We start from the raw sequence: 12,512 nt of genomic DNA on the forward strand, positions 1-12,512 counted from the left end.
CGCCCTTGTCTGAGACGGGAGGCAGCAGGAGCCAGAGCTCAGGACTCAGAACAGCCAGGTTGGGTCAGTATCTGGCATTTGCTCCTGGTGTGAGGCAGAGGGTAGTGTTCCATGAGGTTCGGTGGAAAATAGGGAGAAAGGGAATGGGCTAGTGCCCCAGAGGCAGGGGAGTCAGCAGAGTTACTCTGTGGCCTGGGGAGATCTGGATCTGCGGGCAGGTGCAAAGCTGCAGATAGGAGGAAGGAAATGGGACTAAAAAGAGCACCTGGAGGGTGCGCTGAACACAAAAAGGAACCAGGAATGGGAGAGCACCGGCTGTGGGTCAGATTAGGAAGGTTTTTGAGAGTCACAAATATAACTTCAGAATTAATTTGTCCAATACATACTCATTGGAGGCCTACTATGTGCTGGGCACTGTCCAAGCGCTGGAGGAGACAGCAGCGACCATGGCAGGCAAAACCTGCTAGTGGACGACGTGATGGGACAGATTCAAGAATTTAAAATCTGGTTTTCTTCCCTGCTTGAGTGAAGCATAGACATTGCCCATAAGTAGACACAGCCTCCTAGGGTTATGTCAGCCAGTGTTCTGCCTCCAAGAGGGATGACGCCATGTCAAGGGCGTGGACCCCATCACCATTTTGGAAGCATCTCAAGCAATGGATTTCATAACTTCCCTGTGTTGCCAATGGCATCTTATGCCGAAAAAGAATGCTCTTGGGCCTGGGGTTTCCCTAGAAGTACAAATAGGCCAGGTGGGAAAGAATTGTGAAATCTGGCCAGGCACAGTGGCTCACGCCTGTAATCCCAGCACTTTGGGAGGCCTAGGCGGGTGGATCACCAGAGGTCAAGAGTTCAAGACCAGCCTGGTCAACATGGCAAAAACCAGTCTCTACTAAAAAAACACAAAAATTAGCCAGGTACAGTGTTGCATATCTGTAATCCCAGCTACTCAGGAGGCTGAGACAGAAGAATCGCTTGAACCCAGGAGGCGGAGATTGTGGTGAGCTAAGATCGTGCCACTGCACTCCAGCCTGGGCAACAGGGCGAGACTCCATCTCAAAAAAAAAAAAAAAAAGAAAGAAAGAAAAAAAGAAATGTGAAATCTGTCAGTTTCTCATGGTGCTTGAGTAGGGGTGACAGACAGAAATTGACAGAAAAGGAGATAGTTTAGTGATCAGTTCCCTTCCTCTCTACATCATCCCCTTAGGGAAGGATTTTCTTGCCTAAACCAAGGCCAAGTCCCCATTCCAGGCCTCAGGGAACGTGTCAAAGTTCAGTAGGGAGAATGAACCAAACTACATTACTTCTGCGGGAGCAGGAAGAGAATGCCTCTGAGGCAAGTATCTGTTTCTCTTACGGGTGCGTGAGGTCATACCAAGTAAAGATCAAGTGGGCAACTGTCCAATTCGTACCATGGGCAGAATTCTAAGATGGCTCCAAGTCCCCTCCACACTGGTGCACACATCCTGTGTAATCCCCTTCCCTTGAGTATGGGCAGGATGAGTGAACATGATGGTTACCAATCGCTTGATTTTGAGGTAGTAAAAAGAAGCATCATCCAGGGTGAGTCTGAGGTAATAGGTTAGCCCTATAAATGAAGCTGAAGCCCCAGAGAGACACTGTCCTATTGCCCTTGAAGGAGTGAGGTACCATGTTATGGAGAGGGCCACATGGCAGGGAACAGCATGGCAGGGAATAGCAGGCAGGGAACAGCATGCAACCTCCAGTGACTGAGGGCCTAAGTCCTGTGATTGCAAGGAACTGAATTGTGCCAACAAGAGTGAGCTCACTGGAGGACCCCACACCTTAGATGATATTGCAGCCTCTACTGACATTCTGGTTTCAGTCTGGTGAGATGCTGAGCAGAGAACTCAGATGAGCTGTACCCCGACTAGACTCACAGAGCATGAGAAATAAACAGGTGTTGATTCAAGTGGCTGGATTAGCGGTAATGTGTTACACAGCACTAGATGAGGAATTCACTTGGTGTGGTTTAGAGCACCCTGAAGAGTCCTCCAACAGGGGGGTTGTGACAGCACCGGGAGCTTCCCCCTGCTCAGGGCCTTTTCCCTTGTGAAATGCAAGTACCTTTGGGAGAAACCATATAGGAAGCCATTCACACATTAATCTGCATAAGTTCTAACAACTCTGAGGGTAAGGTTGGATGTCAGGGAAGACGGCAGCTTCCCAGTCCTTTCCTGAGGGGTTTAAATAGGGAGGAAAAGTGAGAGCATAGCAACCAAAGAGGAGAAAGCCCATGGACGGGAGGACAGAGCCGAGAGGAGGCACACTGGCCCCAGGTCTGAGAATAAGGAAGGGCACTGAATGGCCAGGCTGGAAGCACTGAAGATGAGCACTGAGGGTGTCCCATTTTACCTGGGATTGTCCTTGGGATTGGGGTTGTATTCACAAGGTCTTCTGGGCTAAGAGGGTTCCTCTGCTAGCCCGGTAGTGGGGCACTCGTCATGCCTTGCAGGGAGGGAGCAGAGGGCACGGCTGGGCTGTGGGAGGCAGTGATTCATTCTGGCTGCAGTCTTTGGGGGCTCCAGTGGAGCAGGAAGCGGGTTCAAGTGTTGTGCTGAGGGATGGAGTGTGGCCTTTCTACCCAGACCCGTGCCCACCTGTGATCCCTGGAGAACACGGAAGTGGCGTTGTCATTCTTGCCTTGAGTTATTCATCTCAGTGCACTCATCCCGATTCTCAGCTCGGGAAGGACACCATGTGTAAGTGGCATGTCTGGTTGTGAATGGGACATAATTTCAGGGCCCACGAACACTCTCACTTCCAAAACCTCTCTGAGGGCTGATCAGAGTCTAGGATGCCACCATTTAAACCCATCATCTTCACATAGACTTTGTCCCTTATTTAAAGGCAGAAGCCTCTAGGGGCATGGCTCAGTCACAGCTTCCCAGCCCTTTCCTGAGGCGTTTCAATAGGGAGGAAAAGTGGGAGCATAGCAACCTGAGAGGAAAAAGCCCATGGACAGGAGGACAGAGCTGAGAGGAGGCACACTGGCCCCCTGACAGAAGTTTTCTTGGGATCAGATCTGCCCAGGTGAGGTGCCATGTCCCCAAGCTCACCCCACCCAGCCCTGCCCTGGTTGGACAGCTCCCATCAAAAGAACAGAGGTGACTCAAATTGGAAAACTCTTGATAATGATGGCCTGAAAGGACCCCCATTCTTGGGACATTCAGTCAACTTTTTAGCAAATATGCATTCATTGAGCACCTACTATGTACTGGGAAAAGGGAGATGGTCCGACCCCAATCTCAACCCTTCTAGTGTTCCCAGGGAAAGAGAACCACCCCAATGCAGAGACATGGTTGCTGGGGAGGAGTGGGGGAACAGGAGGAGCCATGAAGGTTTTTTTAGGATTTCTGTTTTTCACTATTTTTTTAAAGTTTTCACAAAAGTAGAAACAACAGTGTTATAATTCCCATCATCGAGCTCTAACCATTTTATTAATTAATATTAATATTGTGTCATCTAATTTTTCCACATTTTTGACAGAATACAAATTCAAGATATCATGCATTGCACCCATAAGTACTTCTGTATGCATCCCTTACATGAACTTAAAAAAAAACAGAGACAAGGTCTCGCTCTTTTGGAGAGGCTGGAGTGCTGTGGTGCAATCATAGCTCACTGTGACCTCCAACTCTTTGGGCTTAAGCAATCCTCCCACCTCAGACTTCCCAGTAGCTGAGGACCACAGGTGTGCACCAGGACACCCAGTTAATTTTCTTTTTTAGAGAGACAAGGTCTAGCTATGTTGCCTAGGCTGGTCTCAAACTCCTGAGCTCAAGCAATACTCTCTCCTCAGCCTCCCAAGATGCTAGGATTACAGGCCTGCGCTAGTGGGCCAGGCCGTGAACATTTTGTAATACCCGCCACAGCATCAAAATCTGACCACCATACATAGCACCTCTCTCTGGCCCTTGGGACATTACCAGTCCCCAGAACCGAAGCCTCCATCCTACACCTCTAGGAGTCTTACCAAGCTCCTGGGCCCTGTGGCCATGACATGCTAGGCAATTCAGACTTGAGCTGCCCCGGAGCCCTGCGCTGTGCATTCCCAAGCCCCCCACACTGTGCATTCCGGACCCCCCCGTACCATGTATTCCGGGGTCCCCCCCTGCACTGTGCATTCCGGAGCCCGGCGCTGTGCATCCTAAGCTCTGCCCAATTTTGGCTGGGTGACTCCGCCATCCCTCAGAAGGGCTGACCACCCTTCCCCTCTGAGCCCTTCCTCCTCTCTGTCCTTGTTCTTGCAGATTGAAATGTTAGAACACAAGTACGGGGGCCACCTCGTGTCCCGGCGCGCCGCTTGCACCATCCAAACCGCCTTCCGCCAATACCAGCTCAGCAAGAACTTCGAGAAAATCCGCAACTCACTCCTGGAGAGCCGCCTGCCACGGCGGATCTCCCTGCGCAAGGTGCGGTCACCCACCGCCGAGAGCCTGGCGGCGGAGAAAGCGCTCATGGAGGGCTACGGCCTCATGGGACTGCCCCTGGTGCGTTCGCCCTCCCTGCCACCCACCTTCGCGGGCACCCTCACCGAGCTGGAGGACTCTTTCACCGAGCAGGTGCAATCCCTGGCCAAGTCCATCGACGACGCGCTCAGCACCTGGAGCCTCAAGACCATGTGCTCCCTGCAGGAAAGCAGCGCTTACCAGCTCCACCAGGCCCTGCAGGCGGCCGCGGGGACCTCAGGCCTTGAGGCAGAGATGCGGGAGCCGGAGAGCGCAGGCCCCGGGCCTGGGGATGAGGCCATGGAGACCCCCGGCCTGCCCCCGGGCCACAGCGGCACCCTCATGATGGCTTTTCGGGACGTTACAGTACAGATCGCCAACCAGAACATCTCCGTTTCCTCCTCCACGGCTCTGTCCGTAGCCAACTGCCTGGGCACACAGACAGCCCAGGCCACAGCAGAGCCCGCCGCAGGCAAGGCTGAGCAGGGCGAGACCCCGGGGCAGGAGGCCCTGGAAGCCCCCTCCGTGGGCCAGGGGGACGTGTCAGCAGAGGACACATGCACAGAGGCTGGGGCTAGTGGGGTGGTGGATGAAGCCACAGCAGCCACAGCAGAGGAGGAAGAGGAGGAGGAGGAGGCAGCGGAGGTGGGGAAAGGGGCCGAGGCTGAGGCAGGCGACTTGGAGCAGCTGAGCAGCAGCAGCATGTCCACGAAGTCTGCCAAGTCAGGCTCGGAGGTGTCGGCCTCCGCCTCCAAGGAGGCCCTGCAGGCCATGATCCTGAGCCTGCCGCGCTACCACTGTGAGAACCCAGCCAGCTGCAAGTCGCCCACGCTCTCCACTGACACCCTGCGCAAGCGCCTTTATCGCATTGGCCTCAACCTCTTCAACATGTAAGTGAGCCCTGGCCCCAGCGTCCTGGGAGGGAGGGAAGGAGGAGGGGCACCTCCCCTCCACCAAGCAGGGCACCAGATAACTTCCCACAGCATCCCAGGGTCCTCCAGGCTCATCTGTGCGGTGCCTGATCCCTGAGGTCATGTTTAGGAAGTACGCATTTTATTTTTAAACATTCTGAGTTTTTTTTTTAAGTAAGATTAAAGGAAAAGATAACACATCTAACACATGCTTTCACAACTTACAGTTTAACGTGAAGAGAATGTAAAAGAAAAGACAGTATTAAGTAAATAACAGTCCAGGCAGTTTGAGGATTGAGCAGCAATCATTCGGGTGGAATAGGAAGCCAGGGAAACCGCATTAGCTCCCTGGGTTGATGAAATGCGGGGCTGGGTGGGGAAGGGAAGAGAGCCCCCTTGTAAAGAATGCCAGCAGAGAGCAGGAGAGGGGAGTGGCTATGAGGAAGAGAGAGTGTGAAGCAGGCAGAGGCAGAGAAGAAAGAGAACGGGGAGAAATGACTGACTGCCATAGCTCAGAGACCACAATGAGACTGGGACAGGTTCTGTCCCAAATATGCACAGAGGCAAGGAAGCACACGTGCCCCTCCCATGGAAATGTAAAGTCCAGGAGGCACTGGTCTCCATCCTCCACTCACCCTTCCTTCATAAGCTGGAGCCAAGAGCACATCTCTGCTGCCTCAGTGGTTGGTCATTCATTCATTCAGCTGTTATTTATTGGGTGCCAGGCACTGTGACCACAGAGGTGAGTAGGACACATCCCCTGGCCTCAAGGGGCTCCTAGTCTAGGAAAAGTAGCTACTGTTCATAGCTCACCTTACGTAAAGCATCCATAATCTTCCCAACAGTATCTAACAGAGGCATTACCATGCTGTTAACTCACACCAGTAAGGCGAGTTGCACACAGTGAGATAGCTAGTATTCGGCAGACCAAGGGGAAGGCGGATCTGACTCCAAACCACGCCCCTCCATAGTGGCACTTCTGCACGCACGTGAGAATTCATGCAGATACTCATCTCCCTCAAGACAGTCGTTCTTCAACTATCCATAATGCAGGACCAGTTTTGTTCCCCCACACCCCCCTGAAAATACACTGTGGGCTAATACTTTTGTAAATCGCAATAAAAATGGGTTGCTAGAAAAACAATCACTTGCCTGGTTGTCCCGGAAATGTCAAAGCGTTATGAAAGGTTCTGAGCACTTATGCTGTGTTTCTGTGCTTTATCTCCTCCTAGACCAGTGAGAAACAGCTCAGGGAGCAGCATGGCCGCAAACCTTGCAAAGGGAAGAGGGGGTGTGGTGGAGAGCTCACCTCTGTTTCTTCCACCCTCTCTCCAGGGTCAGGGAGTCTGCAGTGGGCACCTGCATATTGACAACAGGATACGGGTAGGGGGAAGGGCAGGCCTGGGGTAAGACCCAGGAGGCAGGTACAGAGAAGGGCATTTCTCCTCCACCTGCTCTGGGATTCATTCTGTTTCCAGTTCTACGCCATCCTCCTTCTGGTCACACACCATCCTCTGCCTGAGGACGTTCGGGGGGTTGAGGCTTTGGTGAGAGATGCTTCTGATAGGGAACTGGATTTCCAAGAGTCTCTGGGCACTTCTATGGGTGGAAGATGGAAGAAAGAGTCATGGATGGCTTCTGCTCACTCTCTACTGCTTCTCCCTACCCCACCTGCAGAAACCCAGACAAGGGCATCCAGTTCCTCATCTCCCGCGGCTTCATCCCTGACACCCCTATTGGTGTGGCCCATTTCCTCCTGCAGCGAAAGGGCCTCAGCCGCCAGATGATTGGAGAGTTCCTGGGCAACAGCAAGAAGCAGTTCAACCGCGATGTGCTGGAGTGAGTACCCCACGCTCCAGGCTGCCCCCACTCCTTCCCACGCCCCACCTGCCCCGGCTCTCTCCGTGAGCTCCTTGGTGAAATCCTCACTCCAGTTCTAACAGCTTCCAGCTTCCAGATTGGCCACAGGAACCAGAATCCCCTCTTTAGCCCATCACCCCAGTGGGACGGAGCCCTGTCTCCCCTTAGAGTCATTGATTGAGTTCATTCCAGGCTCCATGTGAGGCACCAGGGATGCAGAAATGGTCCAGAGAGGCACAAAGCCCTTTCTCCCTGCCGCCCTCCAGGGTAAGAGAAACCAGGAAAAGGAAAGGGCTTGTGTCAGCACTGGGGTTCATCTCCACCTAGTGAAGAGCCCCTCAGCCCCCTTCACCCAGGGCCTTCCCATTCCCCAAGTTCACTTCCATATTGCTGGAGGCAAAATGTGAGGCAGAAAAAAGAAGGGGCTAGACTGAGGGTTTTAGATCAAGGAAATACTACAATTCCATACAGAAAAATCAATCAACAAAATCGTGACCAAAGAAAAACTGTTTTAAAGTCCAGTAGCAGGGTGGGGTCCCCAAGGGGGCTGCCTTTGCCCGCACTCAGCTGTGGTAGTGTGGACAGGCAAGAGTCTCTTCACACTCACGCCTTGTCCTGAATGAGAGCAGGGCTAGCCCTCCTCTGGGGCTGAGGGGCAGAGCCTTGCAGCCACTCCTCCCCTGGGACATCTGCTCCAGCCCCTATCATGCCCTGCGTTCTTTCTGCCTTCCACTAGTCCCCTAGGCTGGCTTCCTTCTTGAAGGTCACCATTCTGCAGGTACCCTCCCTCTTTTCTCTTCCCTCTTTCTGCTTGGGGACAGTCAGCAGAAGTGTCTCCCCGGAGGCCCTGGGAGAAGCTCTCCCTTTCATACTCGCCCCTGGAGCAGCAAGGGACTGCCAGAGAGGGTTTGGACCCTTAGGGAGTCACCCACCCAGTGGTCAGTGTCCCCGGAGTGGGACCTCAGAGATTTAGCTTCGATTTATGGAGCCATCTTGGTGCTGTGTGCCCACGTGGAGAAGCCCCTGTCCTCTGGGCCTGCGTTTCCATGCCTGCAGAGTGGTGCTGGGTTGTGAGGGCTGGACCCGTTGCGCTGTGAAATCCCCATCACATTTCTAAATCCCCTGACGTGGCGGTTGTCTGACAGCACAATAAGAAGAGCGAGGACTAGCGTCCGCGCGGGGATCTTGAAATCCCCGCATTACCCTCAGCTGGGCAGACTGAGTTCTTGCCCTTGACTCTTGGTGGCTTTTGACAATGTATCATCCCTCCTAGAGCTGCTGGTGGAGATGCTCTGCGCACCTCAAAGAGGAAAGAGAGCCAATCATAGGCAGTGTCTCCCTTTCACCTCCTTTCTCTTCACCCTCCAGCTTCCCTTCCCTTGCCCGGCACTGCTGTGAGGGCCTGTGGAGGTGACACGGGGATCCAGGGCACATCCAGGTTGTAGAAGGGGAAAGATGGCATTTCCTCATGTCCTTCCTTTTCTGTGTCCCCTCGCTGGCTCATCTCTCTGGCTTTCATGCACTGCTGTCTGGTCCATGCCTCCCCAAGCCAGGGTGAGGTACTGGCCCCGTTGCCCCAGGGCTCCCTGCTGTGTCTCTCTGCCCTGGGGGCGGGAGTCACTTTGCTTCACCCACAGGCCCTGACCATTGTCTGTTTTCTTTCCCAGTCCCCATTTGGCCTGCACCCTGAATTCTAACCTGCGGGGCCCACATTGATCTGGAGTGCTGGGAACACAGAGTTTTCCTCCAGCCCTGGTGATGCTGAACCACACAATGAAAACTAATCGCCCTCCTCCCTGGGAGGCTGGGTGTGGGGGCTGTGAGCTGGAGGCTTGGAGCAGTGGCTGCAGCCTGTGCTGAGGAGGGGATCCAGGCTGGGGGCTAGGCTAACCCCCTTCGGCAGGGATCAGGCTTGGGATGGCTAGGGGCCAGACACCCGCCTTGGTGCACTCTTCCAGTGAGAAGAGGCAGCATGATGAGATAGGAGAAATGACTGGGCTCAGGCTCTGCTCTTCTGTGCTGTATAGCTTTGGCAGGTGACCTCTCTAGGCCTCAGTTTCCTCATCTGTAAAATGAGAGGGTTGGGCAATGTGCTTACGAAGGTCCTCCAAGTCCTGCAAATCTCTCACCTTTCCCATCTCTTAGTGCACTGGTAGCACTGCCCTAAACACTGGGGCATGCTTTGTCATCTGCCAGAGCAGCCTGCAGGTCCCAGGGCAGTGCTGGGGTGCCAGGGATCATGGGGGAATGAGTTGGTCGTTTGTTATTCATTCAACAAACATCGAATAGCTATTGCGTGTTGAGAAAGGGGCCACGCTGGGCACCCGTGTTCGTGTGTGTGTGTGTGCGAAGAGGCACGGCTCACAGTCTCAGGGAACTTATGGACCCAGGTGTGGATGGGGAGAGGTGAGGAGGAGCATGGAAAGAGAGTGAGGAGACCAGGAGGCCTCCAGCCGCAGGGTTGAGTGCAGAGCTGAGCCCCCGATATGCCCCAGTGAAAGCCGCAATCCCTCATGCTTGATTCTGTGGCCGTGCAGGCTGGATCCTGGAGGCCCTGGCATAATGACTCAGCGCCACAGAAAGGAGCCCCTCCCCAAAGTCCATAGGCCACTCACTGCCTGGCTTCTCTCCGAGGTGGAGAGGGTCCTCTCCTGCAAAGAAGAAGAAGCAGGAAGCGGCAGGCGCTAGCAGGGGAGGTGGGCCACGCCGGCAGCCAGCCTGGATTTTAGAATCACTGTCTCTTCCTCACTCCTGCCAGAGAAAACACACGCACTGAGTCGCCAGGTGCCATTTTGCCCAGGCCTGGAAGGCTTCATTGGGATTCTGTACGGCTCCCCTGCCCCCACCTGGTGACATTTAGCAAGTGGCATTCTTTCTGTAGAAAGCTGTTTGCTGAATAAAAGGTTATAAATCACCCATCCCCTTGGAGACGCAAGCAGCCCAAACCGCAGCACTCTCGCAGGAAGCAGCCGATAAGGAAGGGTGGAGGCAGGAAGCCGCTCAGAGGGGAAGGTGAGCTCCCAGCGCTCAGGCCTGTGGGGAAAGAAGAGGAGGGAGGGGGCAGCTTCCACCTCGGCTGCTGGCCTGTGTCTGGGCATCATGGATGCGGTGACATTTGCTTCCAGAATTTGGCCCTCAGCACTCTTGAAGCTGACATCTCCATCCTTTTGTGTCTTATTTCCATAGAAGACACATTCCAAGAAGGAATGCATTCTTCCCAGGCCTTATCAAATGATAATAATAGAAGACATTCTGAGCTCAAAGAGCCACACTCATTCCAGTATTTACCTGCAAAGGTTTTGCTTTTGGTTTTTTTGAGACAGAGTCTTGCTCTGTTGCCCAGGCTGGAGTGCAGTGGTGCGATCATGGCTCACTGCAGCCTCAAACTCCTGGCCTCAAGAGAACCTCCTGCCTCAGCCTCCTGAGTAGCTGGCACCACTGGCATGTGCCACCACGCCTGGCTAATTTTTTAAATATTTTTGTAGAGATGGGGTCTCACTATGTTGCCCAGGCTGGTCTCAAACTCCTGGCCTCACACAATACTCCCACCTCAGCCTCCCAAAATGCTGGGATTACAGGCGTGAGCCACTATGCCCAGCCTGTTTGTTTGTTTTTAAAGGAGAAATCAGCCTCAGTTTCTTCATTAGTAAAATGCTGGTAAGAGTACCTGTCTCATACGAATTAAATGTTTTCAATATACATGAAGTGCCTGAGACTTAGTAAGTTATCTGTGTTAGCTATTTCTTTTCTTTTTTTTATTAGGGACAGGATCCTCTTTGTCACCAGGGCTAGCTAGAGTGCAGTGGCATGATCAAAGCTCACTGCAACTTGAACTCCTGGGCCCAAGCGATCCTCCTGAGTAGCTGGGACTACAAGCTAAATGTTAGCTATTTCCATTATTAACTTTCCTACATGAAAGCATAGACATTAGAACCCCCAGTCCCATTCCCCATCCACAAGAGAATCCTCGAACATGGCTCAGAGTCAGGTCTACTAGGAAGACAACAAGAACTTGCTGGAACTTGCTGGGCTTTGGTGGGAAGGGGGTCAGTTCAATCTGGGAGCATCCTGCAGCCTGAGGAAGCCCAGTCCAGAGTCTGAGAGTCATGTGGTGGCAGGCCAGTAGCAGGAGCCAGCCGGGGTTAGAGTCCTCTGGGCCTGGAAGCCTCTCCCTCTCAGTTTTCACATGGCTGGGGAATTTGGCTCTGCTCTATTTCCTTTCTGAAATGTTCGCTTCAGCAGGTTTGAAAGCCAGCGGATGGGGAATGCTCCATGCTGGCTGTGAGTGGCCTCTTTCTGGCCTGGACGATGTTTTCCAGTGTGAATTCCACGCACGTGGAGAGCATCGGGGTCTACCATCTACGTGAAATGCAGGAACGTAGCTTCTGGGTTGAGCTACCAGAAGAAAGTTTCCTAGGTGTTCCTTCCCTCCTCTGCATCTGCTCCATCCTTTGTTAAATTCCAAGACATATCAGGGTTTGACATTTGGGTCAGATTTCATTCTTTCATTTTCATGGAAATGTGTTGGCCAGAGTATAACAGGTTTGTTCTTCTTAGGGGACATTTAGACGTGAAGACAGATTGTCTGTCAACTTCGACAGTCTGAAAGGTTCTGCCCGTTCATCGCTGGAAGAAATTATTGGAGAACGTCGTGCCCATATTGCTGTGTGTAATCTCAGTTACCTTATTCCCGAGGAATTCCCATGAGGAAGGGGAGAGCAGCCTGGGGCCCAGGTAGACCTTGTGTGTCTGGAGGAGATAAAAGGAGGCCCAGGCAGGTGTTGTGGCTCACACCTGTGGTCCCAGCACTTTGGGAGGCCAAGGCAGCAGGATCCCTTGAACCTAGGAGGTTAGAGATACCGTGAAATGTGAGAGCACCACTGCACCCCAGCCTGAGCAACAGAAACCTCATCTCTACAAAAAAAGAAATTAATAGCCAGGTGTGGTGGCAGGCACCTGAGGTCCCAGCTCCTCGGGAGGCCAAAGCAGGGGAGTCACTGGAGCCCGGGAGATGGAAGCTGCGGTGAGTTGTGATCACGCCATTGCATTCCAGCCTGGACAACAGAGTAAGAGTGAAAGAAAGAGAGAAAGAGAGGAAGAGAGGAAGAGAGGAAGGAAGGAAGGGAGGGAGGGAGGGAGGGACCCAGTACAGGCAGGAATAGAAGATTTAGGGTCATTTCCACTGCTTTGAAAACATTATGCTGCCACACTAGAAGAACGGAAGGAGAATATCTTCAAAAGTGGTGTCTTCGGGGTTCTGGCCTTGATC

General features: G+C 53.1%; 1 protein-coding gene across 5 annotated transcripts in view; it reads left to right on the top strand.

Moving 5' to 3' along the window:
* Positions 1-12,512, top strand: part of IQSEC3 (IQ motif and Sec7 domain ArfGEF 3) — a 109,665-nt gene that overhangs the window by 68,614 nt on the left and 28,539 nt on the right. For all 5 annotated transcript variants that reach the window (XR_010343055.1, XR_010343056.1, XM_021671999.2 and 2 more), the window contains 2 exons: positions 4,275-5,362; positions 7,061-7,222. Coding sequence is in view for 3 of the 5 variants with exons in the window: in XM_021671999.2 (XP_021527674.2) it covers positions 4,275-5,362; positions 7,061-7,222 (1,250 nt within the window). In the remaining 2 variants the exon portion in view is untranslated. The remainder of the gene's footprint in view (positions 1-4,274; positions 5,363-7,060; positions 7,223-12,512) is intronic.

Source organism: Aotus nancymaae, unplaced genomic scaffold (genome assembly GCF_030222135.1).
Source record: "Aotus nancymaae isolate 86718 unplaced genomic scaffold, 86718_ANA_hifiasm-v0.15.2.pri h1tg000016l, whole genome shotgun sequence".
In the NCBI taxonomy this organism is placed as follows: Eukaryota; Metazoa; Chordata; class Mammalia; order Primates; family Aotidae; genus Aotus; species Aotus nancymaae.